Source organism: Empidonax traillii, unplaced genomic scaffold, assembly GCF_003031625.1.
Source record: "Empidonax traillii isolate 1590-97213 ecotype Southwest subspecies unplaced genomic scaffold, ASM303162v1 scaffold206:size1282135, whole genome shotgun sequence".
In the NCBI taxonomy this organism is placed as follows: Eukaryota; Metazoa; Chordata; class Aves; order Passeriformes; family Tyrannidae; genus Empidonax; species Empidonax traillii.
Window position 1 is genome coordinate 1,238,273 of NW_020955399.1, and position 24,273 is coordinate 1,262,545.

General features: G+C 41.4%; 1 protein-coding gene across 2 annotated transcripts in view; it reads left to right on the forward strand.

Annotated features, from left to right (window-relative positions):
* Positions 1 to 10,232: 10,232 nt before the first annotated feature.
* Positions 10,233 to 24,273, forward strand: part of EFCAB2 (EF-hand calcium binding domain 2) — a 30,658-nt gene continuing 16,617 nt past the window's right edge. The window contains exons 1-3 of one of the 2 annotated variants that reach the window (XM_027887300.1): positions 10,233 to 10,453; positions 12,497 to 12,613; positions 14,056 to 14,111. In XM_027887300.1, coding sequence (XP_027743101.1) covers positions 12,498 to 12,613; positions 14,056 to 14,111 — 172 coding nt within the window. In that variant the 5' untranslated portion in view covers positions 10,233 to 10,453; position 12,497. The remainder of the gene's footprint in view (positions 10,454 to 12,496; positions 12,614 to 14,055; positions 14,112 to 24,273) is intronic. The other variant, XM_027887299.1, reaches the window with a different exon arrangement.

Below are 24,273 nucleotides of genomic sequence, written 5' to 3' on the forward strand. Positions count from 1 at the left end.
ACATGTCTGTGAGGCCTGGACTTGTAGCACGCAGGTATTTCAAGGGAGCAAGAAAAGTGGTGGTTGTGCCATTGAAGGGAAGGCTTTGTTGCGAGTGGGAGTGGAAGGCTTAGACAAAGTTATTAAAAAGCAAAGCCTTGCTGGTGAGTCTCGAGGTACTGAAAGGACTCCCTTGCTTTCTAAACTCCTTCTCAGAGAAGGTTAAACTCAATCTTAGCCTTGGACTGTGTTAACAGTTTAAATTTAAAGGAATTATAGAGGTGTGATTGAACCACTTTTGTCCTGCAGGTTTTAATGATTGGCAAAATGAATCTATATAAAATGAATAACTTATTTTATATGAATGATCACACAAAAGATCTTAATCAGAATTAATATAAACACTAAAAATCTGCTAGTAGACCATAATATAGCATAAAGTAGTATTGTCCACTGCAACAAAGCAGTTCTTGAAGCAGTTTTATTAAAACTGGCAAAAAGAAATAATTCCTAAGTGTAATGTGTAATGGCCAGTCTTCGCGAACGAAGAACCAGGGAAGGTCTTTACACCTTCCAGCTTGTGCATTGGATTTTCTTTTAGGTGAGACGCAGTGTGCGCGGAACTGAGCCCACCCTTTAATCCTGAGGTTCATCTGCCGGGGCCAAGCGAGCTTGGACTGTGGCAGCAAGGTCCTCAGGACGTAGATGGATTGCCTTACAGGGCTAACGAGCTCCATCTGCCCGGGGAGTGGCCCCGACTGGGAATTGAACCCAGGTCTCAGCGTTGACAGCGCAGCGCCTTTACCCTCTAGACCACCAGGGGCTCCCTTAATTCTTAAGGAGAGAGCTGAGGTAACTCACCCATACCAATGCTTGTGGGGACATCTCTTTCAGCCTCGAGGAGTATCCTTGGAGGACATCCCCAGCCCAAGGCAGGAATCTCCACACATATCCCCCAAGAAGGGTTATGTCAGAAGAACCTGACTGCAGGAGAGGGGACTGGACATCTATAGTAAAAAAAGTAATTGACTGCTAGTCACACCTTTTCAGGCCAGCTATCAGCGTATCTGTATGCCAGCTGGCAGTGGAAGGTAAGGACACCAAGAGACAACAGTAGTGCCTCAAATCACGGTAGCAACGTTTGGTCTTCAGGCTCCCAGAACTTGCAGCTTAGTTAAAAACTATTCTCCTTCTTGGACTCTGTCTGGTTGAGTTAATGTGAACTGACAGTAACTATAGCTCTCAAGGTGGCAAAGATGTATACAGCAATGCCAACAAATACTGCTATTTCATGAAAATATATATAAACCAGATAAAAAACTGTGTTCTGTTTTACTTATATACTCAATAAACAATTAGAAGAAAATAACTATCTCACACTGTGATATCACTTTTAGGTTTATTTTCATAGCCATCCTGTTCCTGAGGGTAAATCATGGTACCAATGACATAGAACTAAGTTATCTATTTAGGATTTACAGATCCTCAATTTCAGGTGGTTTATTGAACTTGTATTTCCACTTTGTAAAATTCAATTAGCAGGTAAAACTTATGCATATATTAGGTAGTCCATTTTCATTGTCCTGCATAATCTTAGCCATGGCTCTTTCCTATGCTGTTAAACTTTATATGTTGGAATAATCTTACACACTGATCTGTGTATGATCAGTGGGTCTAACCAGCAACCATAGGTTAAGCAGTTACTCCCCATCTTACTCTGTGCAAGTATTTATGTGGCTATTCAGCAAATTCGTTTCATGGAGAAAAAGCCCATTAGTATTTTGTGGCCTATTTGTATTTCCTGGGTTATTTTTCATGTTGTTTGTCATTTCCCTGGTGTGGTTCATTGAACAGTTTCATAAATTCATTAGTGATACAGCTCTGAATGTCCATACTGAAGACAATTTAAATGGCTTTATCGGGATATTTAAGTGCCTTTAAGTGCCTTTAAGTCTCCTTTATTTGCATCTATCTACAGTATCTATTAGAATCAGTTTAGTATGTTGCAGTTTTCCCTGCTCCTTAGGGCTCTGGATGTGATAACTGCTTGTCTTTCTGTTCCGTAAGGCTAATGTCCTTACCACGTTTTCCTTTGCAAACACTCACCTGTACTTTGCAAGTTCCAACTTGTCATTTCACTCCAATAGTCCAAATGATGTAACATAATGAAGCTAAATCTATTTGAAAGTGAGACCATTGTACTCTGGTGAAGGGATGCAATTTCTGCTTCAGAGCTGAAAAAGGGATTATATGTCCAAAACCACTGTTTGTTTGTTTGTTTGTTTGTTTTTATCCCTCCAGCTAGTCTAAGAAATTTCTTTTTCCAAGCTCTGCTTTTGCTTCCCCCCGTGGCCCTCTGTGTGAATGGAGCATGACAGGAAGACAGTTCAAGACGGCAGCCATATGAGTTGGGAGAAGGCAAGCCAGTGATGGAACAAAAGCCCCTTCTTGGAGGATTGTGCCAAAAGTCTCAGGCTGCTCCTTGGTGGCAGGTCTGTGTTTCGTCAGCCCTTGTGGATTGTTCTTTCACTGCCTCTTCTGCTACACTAGCCCAGCTGACAACCACAATCACAAAAAAAATAACCACAATCACAAAAAAAAAAAAAAAAAAAAAAAAAAAAAATTTTTAGCTGAGTCAGCTTCCTACTCAGATCCTTTCATGGCCATGCCTTGGGGCATGGCAGAGTAGGTGAAACAAAAGGAGGTGACGCCTTTGCTTGCCCTGGCACAGTGCCTCTGAAAACTCGACCAATCCAAAGTATTTGTTACTTTGCTTTTAGTTTGAGTTACTCTGTCTAAATGGTGCAGTAGACCCTTCCTATTTCTAGATTTATGCCATATCTAAATAGTTGCACTGGGAAAATTTACAAGAGGAGGAGCGGTTTTGATGGCTGATTTTTTCAGTTCCCGAGAATGAAGAATACAACAAAATGTCAACTCTTCCTGGTAAAATTGGCTGAACTTCAGCTTTTGACAGTGTAACAGTCTATTGTGGTATGAATATTTTACATTCATAGCCAACATGCAGTCTCTGAGAACAGATTCAATATTCATTAATACATCTATATATCTTCTGGCCACAGTGCATCAAAGACCCCTCTCCCTCACAAAGGAATCAAATAGGAGTTCAATTTCTTTCTTATTCTGAAAGTAGACAAAATATTTTTGGGTTGCATCTTAGTTCTCTTCCTTTTTAAAATAACAAAGTATATTTTTATTTCAAAGCAACTTTCATTTTACAATAGTAAGTCTATATAGGAAAGTCTACAAAACATACCCTGTATAGTATCTTTAGTTAGAACAGAGATAACTTTTTTAAAATATGGAAATGAATTTAATAACTGCAAAGTTAAAGCTTCTATTTCAGTAATAAATAAAATTCGTGAACCTGGAAAAACAAGCTAGCCATGCAATTAGCCCTTTGAATAAAAAAACCACTGAGATGAAGCAGAATTGAGTTGATGCTTATGCTATAAATCTAGTCTTCATCCTGTGCCACTTGTGTCAGTGGACACAAATTGTGAATCAAATTACGATCAGTCACCCAGATCTTTAACTAATTCCCACAGAAATCTTAAAGTTAACATGAGCAGGTAGTGGGGTCAGACTTGTAAAGTAAAATCCTGAACACATTAATGGAATATGGTTTTCTCCCTTACAATCTTTCTACCGTAGCTTTAAAAGGTTAGTGTTACATCAGTTCTCCAAACATTATCTTCACAAGCAGATGGTCTAGAATTTTTTATAAATAAATGAAAATTTGCATTCTGAAGAAAGCAGAATAATCAGAGGTGCTTAAATTGATGGATTTTCTATACCCAGGTTCATTTTGGCTTTGATTATTACTAACTTCGTGAGTACAGCAAAATCTCTATACCCAAATAATCTTGACAGATGATTTAAATGAAAGTAGTTATGTTACTCATGAGCCAGAAGGGTTTTCCTAAGTATTAGAAAGTACTGTATCATGCCTCATGTAAAGTGGTTAAGTGCCATATACAATTATTCAGATGCATAACCTCAGTTCCTTCTCTCATCCTGTGTCATGGCTGACAGCTTTATAAAATTTACTTTGGGCCAACTTACCTACGTTAAGGCCTTTATAACCTTAAATTGCATGTTATGACACAACAAACAACTAAGTAAGAGGTTTTTTTAAGGGTTAGCTTCACAATATTGGTAACAAACATAATTCCAGCGTTCAATATTCCCATTTGTGGCAGGATAGACCCACACTAAATGATAAGATCTAGAATCTAATCAAGCTATCAGTCAAGCTATCATACAAGATCAATTGCTGGAACCAGGGTGTTAATTATGGCCTTGGTGTTAATCATGCTAAAATCGTCCTGGTTCACCACACTTTGAATACACACCCTGCTTTTTTGAAGTCTGGCAGATAAGCTGATAGCTGGCCTGTAAAGGTGTGACTAGCAGTCAATCACTCTTTTTACTATAGATGTCCAGTCCCCTCTCCTGCAGTCAGGTTCTTCTGACATAACCCTTCTTGGGGTGTGTGTGTGGAGATTCCTGCCTTGGGCTGGGGATGTCCTCCAAGGATACTCCTCGAGGCTGAGAGAAAGAGATGTCCCCACAAGCATTGGTATGGGTGAGTTACCTCAGCTCTCTACTTAAGAATGACTTCTTTTTGCCAGCTTTAATATCACTGCTTCAATAATTGCTTTGTTACAGTGCACTATACTACTTTATGCTATATATGCTTTATGCTCTACTAGTAGATTTTTAGTGTTTATATTGTGTAGTAAATAATTCTGATTAAAATCTTTCGTCTGATCACATGTTAGTTAATTTGTCATAATACATTCATTTATATAAATACTTTCATTTTGCCAATCATTAAAACCTGTGGGACAAAGTGGTTTAATGATGCCTCTATAATTCCTTGAAATTTAAACCGTTAACACAGTCCAAGGCTAAGATAGGATTCAGCCTCACCTAGACTCCTCTCAGAAGGAGTTCAGAAAGCAAGGGGAGTCCTTTCTGTACCTCAAGACTCACTAGCAAGGCTTTGCTTTTTAATAACTTTGTCTATGCCTTCCACTCCCACCCATGGCACCATTCAATTACAGTTGTCTAAACATCACTCTGAAACTTCCACTCCCACCCATGGCACCATTCAATTACAGTTGTCTAAACATCACTCTGAAACTTTTGATTTTGTGTTTTCCTCATGTATCTCTATTTTTACACATCTTGTAGGTGACCACCTTATTAGAGGACTCCCTTAAATATTAAACAATTGTCGAATAATCTTTTGCTCTTTTAAGAATTCCAAAATGAGCCTTCTGGGACATGTCAAATGCTCATCTCTTTGAGCATCCTTTTTCTAGTGAGGCCTAAAGAAGGTGCTCAGTGGATAATCAGGCAAGTGAGTATCTTGAATACTCTGTCTCTCAGCCACAAATGGTTTGTGATTCAAAGATTTCCAAGCTAGGGACATTATAGAGTATTTCCATGTGTTCAGTACCACTCAGGGGTTTTTCTTCTCTTCTTCCTAAATGTGTAAGTTCAGTCACTTGATAGTATGTTATTTGGGATTTTTTTTTGGCATGGTATTGAAACATGCAAAGAACTTTCTCAAAAGAAACAGAGAAGGCAAGAATGGAGTTTGCATTGATGTTGCCAACATCAATGTTTGCTTTAGTCTCTTGTAAGAGGAGTTTCACTGACCTCCTCTCGGTACTCCAAAAGTCCCTGATTCCTGAATGTCAGGTTGCTGGCTGATACCTTCCAGGCTCCAGAGGAACACAGGCATCTTGGATATAGAATCCAAGGTCTTCACTTGAGGAAGCAGGCTTTCTCTACCACTATGGGGCCCTTGAACTTGGCTCAGTGCTCAGTGGTGAGCCCCTGCTGCCTGTGGAGCACGGGGAGAAGTACTCATGGCAACCCATGTTGCTAGGCAGATGGATGATTGTGTTTTGTTCCTGCTACCATGTTCTCAGGGATCCTGGCTTCACTTCTAGATATAATTAATGGTAATAAAGTCTGAAGGTTAAAATATATGGATCCCTAGGGCCATTTTTGTGCCTGGGTGGGATGGAGAACAGCATCCTGGCACTTACATATAAAAGAGAGAGCTTTTTTCTGCTGCAGCTCTTTAGGCGTAGTCCCAGAGGCCGAGCACTGCCAGCAACTCCTTGACATTGAAGAATATTGCTGCAGTAAAAAATGCGCTTTTTTCCCTAGTAACTCATTTTTAATGTATGTTCAGTCACTTTTCCTCAAGTGCAGCTTTGCTGAAGCTGGACAGGAGGAGCAAAAGATCCAAAAGATCCATAGCTGTACATGATAGGTATTTACCAGGACAGTTCTAAAGCAATCCCATGGACTGAGAAGTGATTGAGATGGTGCTATTATAAGCACACTTCAAACCTGATTTTTCCCCTTTCTTCCTTCTGTGTTTTACTTACAGACTCGACCAGTCACTGAGCCTTCTCCCTGTAAAAGAATATCTCACCCTTCCTGCCTTCCTCTCTGCTTCTCTCTCTCTTCTAATTGCATGGTCCAACTTCCTGGATGTGCTGATTGAGGTACTTGTCAGATCCTTTTCTGAATTTCTTAATATGGCAGAACACTATTCACTTTTTGATGGATTGTTTTTTTAATACTTTAGTGACTCATATCTGCTTGCAGTGAGTGGCAGAACAAGCACAAGGTAGAAGAAGGTTGTGCAGGCAGCAATAGGGAAGGAAGAGCAAGACTTGGATCTCTCCCTTTCAGCATTGGTGAATTCCATACGTGTCAGGGAATCATATGCTGACATTTTATTTAAGAGATCAGACTTTTTGCTTCGAGGTTTATGACCTGTAGAAAAAGTAAAGGAACTCCCTTGCCAATTTATGTGCTCTTTGCTATTCTGTAGGTGAGAACAGGAAGACTTATTTTTTACCAAGAAACTAAAGTTTTGACAGATATGGTTAATATAAACATACCAGCAGCCCAGAAGAGGTCAGTGGTAGAGCAGATAATGGGGGGCATGCCTATATATCTGTCTCTACCCACTCCTAGGGGTAGAAGCCTCCTAGGCTTTTCTTCATCTGGTCCAAACATAAGATCAAAGCCTACTGTTACAAAAAGAACAAGACAGAAGAAAAGCTGTCTTCCCTCCCACTCATCAAGGAACTGAGCTAACTGCTCTCAGTGTAATTTACCTAAATTCCGTAGGGAAAGATACAGCAGAGGTAAGGAATAACGGAGTTTTTTATCTGGTTGATGTGTATTTGGGCGAACAGATGTTTAGATAATACTCCGTTTTTAAGAGTCTGTTTCTGAGTGACACAAATCAGCCCCTAATCCCAGAGAAAGAGTGGAATGAAGGTACTAAATGCACTTGGGTCATTCATGTCACATTGGTAAAAAAGGGTACTGTGACATGGAAACGCCTGCTGAGTGGTACGGCTGTACCCATTTAGCTGCAGAGGAGTTACAGGTAGAGTCCTGTCACAGAATTACAGTTATCCACCTACTTTTTCTGGGAAGAGCAAATGAATACGCTTCTTTGTGCCTTCAGTTACATGGTCCCAGAGGACCCACAGAGGGAGTCCTGCAGTGAAGGTCTTCAGCAAGTGTTTGGAAAAAAGATGTGTCCAAATGCTGCAGCCCTGAAGCCATGGGCGGGACACTGCTTTGTCAGATGTTGCTACACCTCCTTGAAGTGCTTTATCTTTTACGTCACTTCTCCCATTTTAGAGCTGTTTTTTTGTTGATGAATAACATTTCTGAACATATGCATGGAAAATATGCAAAATGTGTGATAGGACCCTGATAGCTAACACGAATGTATGTGATTAAATTAAGTTCAAAAGTAAGGGTACCTTATGTCTATCAGACTTCAGTGGATCCAGGATTTGTATCAGTAATGCTGAATCTTTCCATATTTTCCCTGAGATATTTTCTGACATTTTTAAAATGAAAAATTACAATTTTAAAAGGGTATGTTCTCTTCAGAGAAGCTCTGTAAAGATCTTGCATGCAGCAGCTGATATTTCAAGCTGTTGAATTAGTAGTTCTGGGTTTCCTTTTGTACTTGTCTGTGCCAAAATGTGATTAGTTGTTTCAGCCCACTCATACCCTTGGTTTGAGATATCTGTGCATTAAGTTAGAAGGGAAACAGCCATGTGGTTCAGGTCCAATATTTGATCTGCATTATAATTGTTAACATTTTTTTTCCTACGTAGATTTTTCAAGATATGTTGCCAGGAAATTTTAAAGCAGTGAGTTCTCGTTTTGAAGTGCTTTCTCATTCCATATTTTGTTCTGCTCCTGGAGACAGCCAAGATATCAGAGCCCTGTGTGTCAGGAGTTGCGAGAAGAAGGAGAAACAGGTGGCTGCAAGCTACTGGAAGCAAAAGGAAACTCCATGCAGGAGCAGACAATGCAGATGAAGCACTTTGATTTACGGTAATTGTCCTGAGTGGAATCTCAACGACACAGACAGGACAGCTCAAAATACTGTTTGCTGAAATTAATATGAGCTCTGAGTCACTGAAGATTCTTCAGCTAGACTAAAGGTATCAAACTTAACAAGTGCAAACATCCAGGATTTGAGCAATACCTTTATACACTCAGAATGACACTCTCACCAAGGAGCTATAGTAGCAGCTCATGTGGGCCAGAGTCGGCTGCTGCAACAGGACGTAGACTTTGTGGTGTATATGATGTGTCATTGCTGTAGTGTATTTCATGATTTCCCCTTTCTTCATCAGCTTTTGCACGCTGCTTTCATTACCATCTCTCTTGGAGGAAACAAAGGGGTAGCGAGGAAAGCCAAGTGCAAGCCCTGGTGAAATTGCTGGGAAGATGTTTTACAGGTGGATGCCTGAGTGGAGTTTCTGTCTTTTCACGTCACATTTGAAGTAACTCACTTCAATTCAAAGGCTACTTTAAACACCTAATAATCTCACTAAATTTGCACAATAACCAATATTTGTATTTATTTTAAACCTGAAAGTTGTTCATATTCTGCGCATGGAATTATCATGAAAACCTGAATAACTAGAACAGGATTTTTTAGACCTTTTTTTAGGGATATGTAGTAAACATTTGAATCAGTGTAGTGTTTGTAGAAGAGCTGTAAGTGTGCTGTGATTAATTAGGTGATCTGGAAAATGACATAAGAAATGTAATGCTGGGTACAATATTCAAGAACATGAAATTCCGCATTTGGGTTAGGAGAGGGAAGAGATAAGAAAACTCTGTCCTTGCCAAAACAATGTATTTCACACTTTTCTTCAGTTTCAAACATGTGATTGATCCACCACCACATGCCTACAACCAGGAAAGACGAAAGTTTTCTGTGTGGAGAGGTTGAGGGAATAAGAAATGGGACCCTCGTGAGACTGAAAGATAAGGGTCTGTCTTTCTGCTGCCGCTGCATCCTCTAAATTCAGCTGCCATGCTGTTCTCACAAAAACTTCTGTTAGCAATTTGAGAGGAAACAAATCTGTGCTCCTCTTGTAGTCAAATGCGTAATTTGAAATATTTAATTACTTTAATAAACTGCTCAAGTCGGTAGATAACCTTTCTGAGGGATCAGCTTTGTTCGAGAGCATAATCAGCTGTTTTCCCAGCAGAGTAAAGATGTATTCTCTTGGGTATCCATTACACCCTCTCTATTCTGAGCCACATTCAATAAAAATGCAAAAAAAAAGTGTCTGAAAGGCAAATAGCAAATGCTAAAATGTTTTTTAAAAATGATTCTTTTAAAGCAGAGAAGACCTCTTTTTGAACCAAACAAAATGTGGTTTTTTTTGAAATTTCAGGCTTCCATCAATACTGGGAACATTGTAACTGAGAGCTGGAAATGAATGTGTGAGGAGCAGTCGTCCACACGGGCTTTGCAAAAATTTAATATCTGACAAACAAGCACCTGCTGTGGTGAGGACAAGGTTTTAGTCCTAGGAATTTCATAAATATTTATTTTCTAGGAAAATATGATTGCATCTTGCCAGAATATTAATATTTATATTTTTTTCTATCTTCACAGTTGTTTTAGAGTCAGAAGAACTAGGCATCACAACCCTGTCTGTTAAAACACACAGCTAAATTTAAACCACACAGTTTTATTTAATATCACTAAGACAGAATATTTTAGCTGTTTCAGTGCGATGGTATTTAGAATAACATGTTCTTTCACTTTCTGAAGCTGAGATATGCGGAGATCTATGCGATTGCGAGGAAAACTCTTATTTTTAAGAGAAATGTAGTCCTCTGAAGTGTCAGGTTTAAGCGGCGGGTTTAACTTGATTCCTGGCTGGAAGGGCAGTGAGGTGCAGTGGGGGGTCAGACATGGGGTTTGGGGATGTTCTCCATCTCTTAGCCCAGCGGGGAGCGACCCTCTGCTACCCCGCGCCGGTGTGTGCAGGAGAGGGCCCGCCCGGGCCCGGCCAGGCCCGCGTCGCCATGGCGACAGCGCCGGCGGCTGCCATGGCGGAGAAGGAGAGCGGCGAGGGTAAGGTTGGCCGGGGCCGGGCCGGGCCAACCCCGGGGCTCCTGCCCGGCGGGGCGAGCAGGCGGGCAGCGCGGGGCACGGGCCGCCGCCAGGCGATACCCAGAGAGGCCCGCCCGCCTCGGGCCTCCGGCGGCGGGAGAGGCGGCGGCGGCGGCGGCGGGGTCAGCCCTGCCCGGGGCTGCTGCCAGGGTGGCACAGGGACAAGCACTGAGCGACACAGGCAGGCGTACACACACCCACACCCACCCACCCACACACATATACATGTATATGTGTATTGTAGTCTTCAACATCTTCACGAGGGGCAGCAGAGGGGCAAGCACTGATCGCTTCATTCTCGTGACCTGTGTGACAGGACTTGAGGAAACAGCCCGGAGCTGTGCCAGGGGAGGCTGAGGTTAGGCAGTAGGAGAAGGTGCTTCACGCAGAGGGTGAACAGGCTCCCCAGGGAAGTGGTCGAAGCACCAAGCCTGACAGAGTTCAAGAAGCATTCTGACAATGCTCTCAGGCACGTGATGTGATTCTTGGGGTGCCCTGTGCAGGGCCAGGAGTTGGACCCAATGATCCTGATGGGTCCCTCCCAACTCAGCATATTCTGTGATGGCGTGATGCTATATATGTATATATATATGTGTGTATGCATATATATATATTTGCATATATCTGTGTGCATGTATGCACTTATGTATATGAAAGCATGCACACGTGCATATTGACACACAAAGAAATACATCCCCTGCCCCCCATTCCATTCAAGGTGGCCACAGCAGTGCCTCCACCTCAGGGCAAGGAGCTGCTCCTCAGCACTCCCTGCCACAGGGGATGCCACCAGCTACCCGTGTCACCCGTGGCCAGTGCCACCCATGGGCAATGGCCACAGGCACTGGCAGCCTTAGGATTGTGTTGCTGCCACTCAGCTGAGCGGCTGAACCCACTGCTGGAGTCACTTGGTCGCCTCCTCTTGCAGTCATTTCTGGATGCATCGGACTCTCTCTGCCAGAAAAAAAGTAATCTGTGCCGCTGATAGCACTCTGGCTTATTTTTAGAGGCAGGCATGTTCTACTTTGGGAGAGTTGCCAGAAATTATATTTTATAGGTTAAAGGTAATTCATTCTTCAAGGATATTCAAGTACCATTTCAAGGAAAACGTATTTTCTGCAAAGCTCACAATATTGTGACTTCTGAAATCCATCCTTTCTGTAAGTAAACTTGGTGTGTTGCAGTAGTTTGCAAATTCTGAGCATTGTATTTGAAATAGTTTAAACAATGGATTATTTCATACTGTTTAGAAAACAAATAATATATTCCACAGGGCAGTCCTGTATAAATAGTTGCTGTGGATAGTGCTAGATGAGTAATCTGATTTTGGTAGAAGTATTTCTAACTGCACACACAGATACCTCACAGACATTGAAAAATAAGATTGATGTAGCTTTGTTGAGGACTGTTCTAAAAGTGGCTGTTTTTAATATTGTTTGTCATTTTTGTTTAGTCTTGTGAAAGCGCATTTTTTGCATCTTTTCAGTGTTGCAAATGAAGCTGAGGTGCAGCGCTGGCAGAGGTGAATAGAGATGATAGGATAGCAGCCTAGAAGTCTGCCAAACCATCCGAGAAGGGAGAATCTGGTGTTCTGGCAGGACAACAGTAGTATTGGGAAGTTCAAGCTCCATGTATTTGGGGCACTCATATGTGTAATACTGAGATTTTGTACCATTTTGGTAATCCACAACCAGAAACTCTTGGAGAAGAAAGGTCATAGGTTTTTGACTGCTCAAATAATGGCTTTAAATGACTTTTTTTGTCGCTTCAAAGTGAGAGTGCTTTGTAAGAAGTTTAATTATTGTATTTCTAAGGACAGATCTCTTGGGTTTTTTTACACTTCATGTTTTTTAACATCCTGTGAAACACTATTCCCAGTAGAGTATCAGATGCCATCTTCTAGAGGAAAATTGTACTGTCATCCTAAATGTCCTTGATCCATAAACTCCATCCCTGGCCCTGCCAATGGTTCATGGAAAGTGACATTTAGTTTCTTATCTATAGAATGAAGAAAATAACCTGTATCACAGGGAAAAGTCACTCAAGAGAATCACAACAGTGTCTGCTGTTAGGCAAACCAGTTGCTTATCGCCCTATAAAGGTGCCTCATTATTATAAACACAGCTGAGGTAAGCTAAAAGTCTCATTAGCAGAAGCAATCCCCTAAGAATAAGTCGCTTACACCATTTTAGGCTTGCTATTAGCCTTCTTGCTGATAGCAGTTAGAGGGTTAATAGGATTCCCCGACTCCGGATTCGCACATTGATTATGCTTTCTTCTGACAAGTATTCCACATCTGTGCAAACTGCAGCTTTTACTTTATTATGCTTCAAACTAATAACATTAGTTGCATTGTCAAATAATTAGTCCTTAGAGTATTCCTCTCTGTTCTTTGCAGAACTGCAGTTCCACCAGCTTTCATGGAAAGGTTTCCCTTAGGTCCTATTATCTTCCAGGTTCTGTCTTCTTCAAAGTCGAAATGCCTGCTTAAATGTTTTACAGATGTACATGATGTACACAAGGAAAAACGGTGAAAGGCCAAATCCTTCTGCCTATTGAACATGTTATTCACATGAATATTACCCTCTAACTTAAGCAAATGTTGTGAATAAAATCTTGTATATGCGTAAGTGTTAATGGGATCGTGCCCATAATATCTGTAGCTATGTGTTTTATGTATGAATTTATAGCCCTACATTTGTGCTTTCAACTATATTTAATGTTTTTTTCATACCCATCTGATCATGCTAGACTATTTGCTTAATGTTTCACTTTTGTGCATTTATCCCTATCTTCCCTCCTATTATTCTGTGCCTTTCCCTTTTCTGCTACTTAATTCAGTCTGTCTGTTCTTCCATTTGCTCTCAGATACTGTCTTTGTAATTTGACACAACATGTCAGATTTTCTAAGTTTTAATACCTTTGATCTCAATACTGATGTTACCAGAACCTGAAAGCGAAATGTCAGACTGGTAGTGCCTCAAGTAGAATTAGACAGAAGACATATTTTTTTCCATATGGGATTTTAAAAAGTACATAAAGGAGAGAACGCTCAGTGTTCCTGTATCATTATGGAAATGTTATGTAATTGATTGGTATTAGAGTTTTTGGTAAGACCATATTCTTTCTGCCAGACAGTGCATATTTAAAATGCAACTAATAAGTCATGGATTTTAATCCAAACGGGAGTATATTAAATAATCTGAGTTCCTGTTTCACCCTGTTACGCCCACATGAAACCAAACAACTACTTCTGGATAACAGGTGTCCTTCAGAAAGTTACTCTATTCGGATGTGAAGACTTATGGAGAATAACCTTATGGGGAATAACCTTCTGCAATGATGGTTTTCTCTGGTAAATGATTAGTAGTTGTTCTGGGTAGTTTGAGTTACAGATGCCATATGTAATGGGGCGTCACAAAACATCTTCCTGCCACATATGAAGACACACTGTCGAGTGGATGTTATAAGTGGAGATGAGAAAGAGGTTTCACCCCAATTTTAGTATGGAAATACAGTAACAGTGTGTTCAGTCGTACCTATATGTCTGCTCTTTACCGGCCCAGGTTGGCTGCCTGGCATGCTGGCGAAATCAGGGCTTTACTGGAGATAACATTTTGTAAGATCTACTACATATCCCATTCAACTACTACCTTCTTGCAAAGAAGCAGAGTTGCCACTACATCACCTGCCATGCTGAATCTTCTTGTGTCTGGAATTAGCATCTAAACCTTCCCTTTCCATGTCACCTGGCTCTGCCTGCCTTTTGATACTGCTAGAGATACTGAAAATGCGCTATCACTGCTCGTTCTGTTTTAATAAAGTTTCAAGTCAAAGCTTAGGGAGCCTAGGAGCTGCCATGAGCACTGTAGGCAGTCGTAACCATTAATTCTGCTTGGAGCACACTTAATTAACATGAGAGTTTCAAACCTGACACAGAAAAGCACTTAAGCCTTGTAAGGCTTTGGGGAATCCTGCTGAATGGGATAACATGAGCCACATGACGGTTAAGCACATGAGTACATTTAAGGGTCTCGCTATATTGAGGATTTTAAAATATGTTTTTGAGAGTTTCATGAATGAGCATCAGCATTTGAAAGGTACAAAACCTATAAATTAAACACTCACAATAAACCTTCAGGCTAGAGTAGTCTATCAGACAGATTATCTCAATTTAAAAAGTGGCAGTGTTTCATTTATGGGAAAATATACAAAATTAGTATGAGCTGTTAAAAATAAGTGGCTTTCATAGGGCTCAAGCAAGCAATATTTCAGCTCTGGAAGAAAATCTGAATATATGAGATCACTTAGGAAATCAGTGTGCAGTTTTATCACAGTGGAATTTACAGATGAACACTATGAATATTTTTATATTCTCTTGTTGACATTACTGTAAGAAATTACATGAGAATAAAAGTTTATAGCCTTTATTAGACTGTAATGCAGTTTAAGATGCATCCTGGCATCAATCTGATTTATGTTTTAATATTTATACTTGTTTGAGAGTGAAACAAAAAATAAATTCTGTCCATGGACAAATACAGGTTGTAGATCTGATCCTCGTGGCTACACTTACCCAGCAAAATTGATCTCAAATGAATGTAGAATAGGTAATTGCAGATTGACTTGTTTCTTGTTTCCATGGTGCATAAAACGACAGAAGTTTTTCAGTTTGGCTCTACTTCTAGATGATTTATTGAATAAAAATTGGCTGGTGTGCAGACAAAGGCTTTAAACTTTTTTGTCTTTTAAACAATACCAACCAGCAGATACACAGGGCTGACAGGGAGCTTGAGAACTCCCACAAATTAGCTTTCCAACAATAGTTAACATGTTATTAAGAATTTCCATGTCTACATACTAATTACTCTGAGATCTGAGAGGTTGGGAGGTTTTTTTTTGCAATTTAGGAGCACCTGTATTTTGTGCGAACAGATACTGCTTCGTTGCTATTGGCAATAAAATGTGTTGGGCTGGAGGCTGTGGAAGGGAAATGGTCTTTTGGGTAACAGAGATCTGACATGAACCTGTTGTCATGCCCAGTGTTTAGCCCCTAGGTGGGAGGTGGCCATGCAGACAGGGTGCTGGTCACACCAATGCTCTGTCCTGGCCAAATCCCGCCGTGGGGTTTGGCTGCCGCAGCTATTTCTGCCTTGAGATTATGGCTGAGGTGAGGGGCAGAAGCTGAGAATATCTCCTACACATCCTGTGAGGTATCCTGAGGGAAGAAGGGGCTGTGGCAGCGGCATCCCAGCCCAGCCTTGTACTCAGCATGGCAGTGACACAGGGAAGGGAATGAGACAGTCAGTGGAGGGCCTTGGGGTGTGCAGAGATGGCCAGAGAAGCAGGTACCCAATGCGAGGGTAAAAGCTAGTGGCACGATGAGGAGCTGGAGTTGGCAAACCTACCTCTGATCCCCACTCCTTTTGAGGTTGGATTAGATGCTGCCTGGTGGGTCTCAGAAGATATTTTTATAAATAACGGGCTTCAATTGTAAATGTCTATCTCTAAGAAAGTATAGAGTACCCAATTTTGGAAAATGACAGCTTAGCCTGTCTCAAATGATTACAGGAATGTTGTTAATTGATTGTTAAATGTGTATGTCTTAAGTTTGTCAGTTGAAATGCTGTACAAATTCAGGATATTGCTCTTAGGCAAACAAAAAGAAAATTGGAGGTTCATCTTCATTCATGGTGTATAAAGAAAGTGATTCAGGACTGTAAATGATACTTTCAAGACAGCTCCTTGAAAAGGAGCAGCTGCTGCAAACCCCTGTAATCCTTTTGCCATTTTGTTTCTCTCTAACAGTCTTCCTTTGCTTCGTCAAAGACAGAGTAGTACCGATAGAATTGCAACCAGTTTGGAAACTATTTTTCTAACCCATTTAACACTCTATGAGGCAACTTGAAGGGCTTGTGCTACGTTACATAATAACAGCATGCATTAAAAGTTATACTTAAAACCCTCATTCTCCTCTTATATTGTAGATTCAAAAGAAGAAAGTTTACAAACTGATGTATTCTAGCAGCGATACTGTAGTACCGCAGTTTAACTTCATAATGGCTTTTGTTTAAAATACTTTAGTTCTCAGAGCATTAGTGTCCAGTTGATTCTGGTCCCTAGTTCTGGACCACTTGAGCAGTCTCTGTGCAGAGGCAGTTCAGTAGGCATATTCAATTTACAAGATGTTTGCTGCTGCCACACGTGCACTCAGGTGTCCACTGTCAGTGTCAAGTGACAAGGGGCCCTGTTGGGGCTGTCCCATGTCCTTGGCAGAGTGAGCTGCTGTTTTGGGGCCGCAGCAGCACGTGCATTGATGCACGTTGTTGGAGTGTGGGGTGGTGCATGGGTGTAGTGAGCTGTGGATGTTGGAGTTGTCCTTTGTGGCTCTCCTGTCTGCTTCTGGGGCCAGCAGTGTGGGGAGTCCGGGAGAAATGGGGACAAATGCCTTCTGTGACCAGACAGCACGGGTTGTATTCTGCCAGTGTCACAGCCTATGTAAGCTTTTCCTTTTCAGCAGCAGCTGGAGATACAGCGAGACTTGGCATCACCAGGAGAGCTACATATCCTTGCAGGGCAGTTTGCTGGTGATGATGAAAGAGAATATAAGTATGGGCTACACATAGCTCTTTCGTTATATCTCAGGTGTGGCTGAGACAAAAGAAAGATATAGAACAAATTGCAACAGTGTAGATGACTGTTTTTGCCAGCTCTGAGCTGCCACAGGGGTGCTGGTTGATACCACTGCCAGAGCTGGGACTTCAAGGATGTACAAGATATCCCTGATGGAGATTTTTCCCTGCCTTACGAAAAGGGACACTGCATGCAGCTGGTATTGACTTTAAAAAAAGTGTCATGATTATTTTCTGCAGGCTAAAAAACATCAAGTGCTGGCATTTCTTTGACTTCTCTGAAGGAAGAATAACATCCTGACTTTCCTCAAGAGAAGTATAAGGTATTTGAATGTATATTACCTGTGAATCACAGGCATACAGGAAGCAATCCAGATCTATGCATACATCAGACTTCCTTACTTTCTTTCTTTGGATGACTGGAGGCACATCTCCACATCATCTGATCAGAAGAGAAGACCTTTGTATCAAAAGGAAAGGATTTCCCCCCATCAATCTGCAGCTCAGCGCAGAGCATGTTGTTTCACTGCCCTCAGTGTCGGTTGCATGCAATGGCAAGTATTTGGCAACTTGTCTGTGGTCACCTGCTAGCAGAAGGAGAGATTTTTTGTTAGAGCTGGACCTGTGCAAATGATTAGGGTGAGGGTGTTAGTCAGACCTTGCTGCTTTGGCTCATGAAGCTCCAGGTTTTGTGAAGTCAATCTCAGTCACCAGTGGAGTAGCTGCAAAATGATGATATGCTTGTCTGGCTGAAATTCAGGTCATAATTGAGACCAGTTAGGTCCAATTTGGATTCTTCCTGAGAGTCCTTATTGCATGCTGCTTCCAAAATAATAATCTGCAACAGTTGTGAGGCCCATGGAAATAAAGCAGCATGGGCTATGGCCAACTGCTTGGGAAGACAGGCAGGGCCAGATCCTGAGAGCTGCAGTTGAACATTTCCTGCTATGCCCTAATTATTTCTCTAAAAATGTTACAGCTACTCCTGACATAAAATGTTTGACATCTGTGATCCAGGGCTCAGTAGCTTTCTCTGTCCTGTGATACTATTGTAACTGTCCTATCTTAAGGCCCATCTCATCCAACATTTCCCTCCAAGAAGTGAAAAAAGGAAAAATGGATTTCAGGAAAAAAAAAAAATGTTTCAACACTCGACCAAATATGAGAGACAAAAAAGAAGAAACTGGCTTTTCTTCAAGGACTCTGCAACAACAAATGCAGAACGTGTGGGCTGACAGACTCCTCTGAAAGCTGGGAAGAGAGAAACCCCCATGGTCAGCCTGGGTGCTGTTGTATTTTGAAAGACGCTCAGGAGGACTGCCAAGCGTTTCTGCAGTAAGTAATGATGACTCCAGATTCTTTCAGGCTCTAAAAGATTACCCTTATTTTTTATCTGAGGTTTGAGCATATGCAGGGCAAGCCCCATATGCATTCCTTGTGTTTCCTGGTGTTATGTATTTTCCAGAGGGTATAGACAATAAGATGTATGTTACTGTTCAAAGCATGACCCCACACTATTTAAAAAGGGGGTGGGATGGCAGTGTGTCAAGGCACAAGGAGTAAGGTGCTTAAGAAGATCAGGTCAGGACATTAGCTCTCACTGTTGAGGGTTTCAGAGCTCAGAAAGACTTTGTACTCATGGTGATAAAAATCTCTAAGCTGCAGCTATAGGGAAAGGTCCAAGATTGAGCTATGAAGTCACACAGCAGCAAGGTGCTTGTCAGTGGGCACTGGCACCCACAGCCGAGGGACTATGAGAGATGACAGGAGGAGCTCAGGGCTGTGACAAGGTGGAGCAGCAGCAGCAGAGCAACATGAAGTTGGAGCTGGAGGAGGGCTGTGTGCCAAGTATTTGCTTGCACACTTCCCTGCTACTTAAAGGTAGTAATCGTAGTAATCTTCCTGCACAGTGTCATCCTGGCTGGTCAAAACAGAGAGCAGAAAACCTACCTGTGCTGCTGCCTATGTGGAAATCCAACTTGCTTTGCTATGTTGTGATAGAAGAGTTTCTGCCTATTACCACCAATGAGGTAGTGGATGATGACCTCCATTGGACCATTTTCCTTGCAGATGAAGAAGGAATGCTGTAGCATGGTTTACAAATTACTCTCTAGAAAATGTGTCAGAATTTTAACCAGAATGAGGCCAAATTACTGTTCTCTTTTTTGATTTTTTTTTCCCCTGGACATGCTACTAGGTCCAGAACACTTAATCAGCAGGAGTATCTAGTGCTGTAGCCAATTCCTGGCCAAGCCTGCACACTTCCAAGACCTTCCACTTCCCATCTTAGCAAGCTGCTGCTATGAGCTGCTGCCTGGACTTGCGGCAGCTCAGGAATCCCTGCCAGAGTCTTTGTCATCGTAATTGCTTTGACCTGGAACATGATGTGTGTTCCATCCCAGATGAATGGTCATACCAGCCAGCCAGCCACTACACCTCCATTTTTCCTCTTTGATGGACACAGACCAAATCCAAAAGTCATTCTGTGAAGTGCAAGTAGGAAGGACTCCTTCCGTACTATCCCTCAAAAAAAAAAATTTCTTACCTGAGTACAGCCAAGTAGTATTCTTTGATCATTTCCCAGGATTACAGGCTTTTCTGCTAATGGTTATGAAGACTGATGCTTCAGTATCATAGTATATCCCCACAGATTGTGTACTGTAAAAGCATCAGGGCATATTTTGTTGAGCTTCTCCTGGGATGCATGAAGTGCTGTCACTGACATGGATTGATAAGCACCTGTGTTGCATCATTCAGATGAGCTGCCTACAAGGGAATGATTTTTCCCTAACAAACCCTGTGATTGTAGTGTTTTGCCTCAGTATGCCCCAGAACTGTGTAGACAGAGCTTGTCCTCACCTATAAGGTCCTGAGGAACAATTTGAGCAGGAGGAAGGAAGGGATTTCTTGCCTGTGGGGTAGGGGAGAGACTCATCACAGACAGCACATGAAAAGATCTGGAGATTATGATGAGAAGAGCACGAAGCTGAGAAAGGAGGTTCAGCGGAGCAAATGGGTGCTATCCTAGAGGAACAGCAAAGCGAGCAGAGCTGAGGTAGTGTCAGTCACCCCTGCCTTTGTGCATTTCTGTGTATAGGAGATCCACTAGATAACAGGAGGGGCAGATTCGTATTCCCTACCACATTCTCAGCATGTGCTGATGCCTTTTTTTTTTTTTTCAGTGGCACCAGACTTGCAGTCTGTCTTTCATATCTCTTCCTCAGGAGCAAACACTTCACATGCCCAGCCCTGAAGAGCCTTTAGTGGAATTTTAGGGACTGTAAGAAACACTGTATCCCATTAGCAGGATTCTTGCTGGTTCCCAATCCCACTCAGCCACTCCTAACATTTAACATTGCCTTCACTTGTAAGTTCTGCTTGGCTATAAATAGTTTCAGTAAGTTTAAAGAAAGTTTCGTTTGCGTTTTGGGTGTAGGAGTTCCTTACGCCTTTTATTTCTTTGACAAATCGCAATCCTCCGTTCTGGGGACTTCCCGAAAGAACTGGGTGGAACCAGGGAAATTAATGCTTCAGATTCAGGAGTCTGGGCACAGGGAGGCTCTCAGGGTTGTAGTATAGGAACTGATGCAGGAAAAAATGGTTTGTTGGTTCCCTCCAACATATGGACAATTTTGTGTTGCAGCAAGCATCTGTTAAGGAATTTGGAGAGGCAGCAAGGCTATTCCTTGTAATTTGCCCTTCTCCATTCCCATAGGCAAATGCATTATCTGCAGCAAGCCCAGGCAGTGGTTGTAGTTCCACTGTGGCTTCATGCTGACGTACTTTGCCATCTGCATCCCCTGGCTTTGAGAAACACAGTGCAAGCTCAGGACAGAGCAAGCAAACAGCAGCTCTGAATACAGCAGCTCTTCAAGCTGTTATATCATAATGACTCGAGGCAGACAGGGATGAGTTACCAGGTACTGAGGTTACTGAGTGATCTCTCTGTACTGCTGCGGGAGCTGCATGCCCAGCACAGAGCAGGATAAACAGTGGCATCTTGCAGGAGCAACCTGCAAGAAGTGACAGCATTAAAATTGGCTTGATGACCTACAAGAATGTGTACCATGAGGGAAACAAATGTTTTTCCATTGATAAGAACTGCGTTTGATCCAGAAGGGAGGGCAGCAGACAAGACTGACCATGACTCCAGCACTTCTGGGGAGAGATGAATAGGATAAGAACTTTGTGAATGGTGGCTATTCCCTTTCAAATCAATGACACTTAATTATGAATTGGGTTTTGAGGTAGTGTGAACTATGGGTTTAAACACCTTTGGAAATACTGGGGGTGAAAGACATTGACTATTTATGCCTTCTTTTCCAACTTGATGTGGCATCCTCCATGGCCTGTTTTGTTCTGTGCTACAGCAATTAGAAGCTTGACTGCTTATCAAGGCAGCAATAGCTTCTATACTTTGTTTCTCAAGAATTGAATTGGTTTGCTAATTGTCCCATTAGTTTTATTAGTTTTTGTTCCCACATGCATTGAAACATCTGCATCTATGGTAGATTAGAATGCCATGGCATTTAAAATAACACCTACTGAACAGTCAAAACCTGAGATAATATTCAGGATATCTTGTTTCATTAGGTGAGGTTACTGGCAACTTGTAACTTCATTAGTTGCTACCAACTGACTAACACAAACTAGATATATTTTGCAAAGTGATATATTATTGCATTTTTCAACTTTGAGGTTGAAATGCACAATTGCTATATAATTTGTTATAAGTCTTTAATGAATTTGTCAACTTCTAATGGAACTAAACAAGGTATTTCCATTGTGGTTGATCTGAAATCTTTTTGCTTTTTAATGCTATCAGAATTCTATAAAATAGTATCGTTTTCATAGTCAAAACTGGAGTCAAGGTAGTGCCTAATTTTTTACGTCACTTTATTATATATTTTGTCCATGTTACAATTGTCTTATGTAAAGATGATAAAAAGGAAAAATTGTGTTTAATATTTTTGTGTCAGAATTTGAAGTAGCTTTTGCAATTAACTTTTCCACAGCTGTCATGAAACTGACAACCTGTGTTTTATTATCAGACATCAAATTAATTACCTGATTTTTCCAAACTCTATTTGCTGCTGGTGGTTTTGTTCTTGTGGTTATTTTCATTAGGTACGATGGGGCTGTGCAAAGATTGTTCTGATTGCTCCACTCTGAAAGCTCCATTCTGTGTATCTATTTTTAAATACAGTCCCTTTATTTTTATTCTCTATTAGTTTCCCACGAGGCAGTTACTGTGATGGAAACACCCAGGTAACTTTTCAGCTCTCACATGTACTGCCATTAGGAAAAGAGGAATGACAATAGGGTGAGGTTATGTTTTTAGTCCAAGGTTGCTTGCATAGATGATGATGATGAGTGTAGGGTTTTGGTTTTGTTGATTCACAGTGATGATAGGGTTTGCTTGTTTATCTGCATACCGCATAGAATCATAGAATCATAGAGTCGACTGGGTTGGAAAAGACATCCAAGATCATCAAGTCCAACCCTTGATCCAAAACCACCATGGTTACTAGACCATGGCACTCAGTGCCACATCCAGTCTCATCTTAAAAACCTCCAGGGACGGTGAATCCACCACCTCTCTGGGCAGGCCATTCCAATGCCTGATTACTCTCTCTGTAAAAATTTTTTTCCTAATAACCAACCTAAATTTCCCCTGGCACAGCTGGAGACCATGCCCTCTTGTCCTACTGCTGGTTGCCTGGGAGAAGAGACCGATGCCCACCTGGCTACAACCTCCTTTCAGGTAGTTGAAGAGAGTGATGAGGTCACCCCTGAGCCTCCTCTTCTCCTGGCTAAACAACCCCAGCTCCCTCAGCCTCTCCTCATAGGACTTGTGCTCAAGTCCCTTCACCAGCCTCGTTTCTCTTCTCTGGACCCGCTCCAGCACCTCAATGTCCTTCCTGAACTGAGGGGCCCAGAGCTGAACACAATACTCAAGGTGTGACCTCACCAGCGCTGAGTAAAGGGGAAGGATCACTTCCCTGCTCCTGCTGGCCACACTGTTCCTGATCCAGGCCAGGATGTCATTGGCCTTCTTGACCACCTGGGCACACTGCTGGCTCATGTTCAGCCTCCTGTCAATCCAGACTCCCAGGTCCATACATGGTGTATGTTGTGACAAACATAAGCAATAGGGAGCAATGACATGGCTAGTTCTCAACAATTCTGAGAATTATGAACAAAAAAGCTTTTACTGTTCTTGAGATTTCATTTTTGACTCTTTGAAAATGCATGAAATTGACCTCTACATAAACCAGTTAAGCTTTTTTATTCTTCTGCACCAACACACTAAAATTCAGATTGTCTGAGTATTATTATATTAACATAGGATGCTTCTTGTCTAGGAGAGAAAGCATTTTCCCTCTCCTGAGTCTGCAGGCCATAGCTTGCATCCCCAAACTGGAGTAGGTAGTATTGTCAGCGAAGACTGGTCATTTCTTGGGAACTGACGTTTACCAAATTTCATGAAGCTACATGTTTTAGCCCTTCATTCAGTTTTAATGGCTAAACTCAGGTGACACATTTCCCATTGGTGCCATCAATATTTTTCATCAATTTGTTTTCTTTGGGTTGCACTTAAGGAATAGGTTTATCCCTTCTGTGGAGGACTCAAGCTGCTTTATAAACCTCTTGTTTTTCTCCAAAATATTCTTGATTTGTCTTTCTAGAATGCCACTCTTCAGTGATCACATATCCTAAATTATTTCATTATGTATCACAAGACACAGAGAAACAACATTGCATATTCTGCAAGCTTACAGCTTAATCATATTCATTTATTTTCTGACACATAATACATTAATATCATACATGATATAGAAGGTACAGAGTAAAGAAGGAAAAATATTTGTCTTACCTCAAAATTTTTAGAGCATGGCACACAATTGCTGGTTCAGCACATTAGGCTGACTGTACATTAAGCTTCCTCTGGAATTAAGAAGGTCACAAGAAAAATATCTAATGCATGCCTTTTCCTCTACAGAGCAGAAAGGTCTTGCCAATAAGTCATATTCGAATGGCCTCAGAATGGTTTTCTTTATGTTCCTTTGTCTCGGTAATTTTCTTAAAATAGAATTAGTTAAATGCTCTAAGGTTTTTTTCTTTGGGGTGCAGAAAGCTTTCTGAATT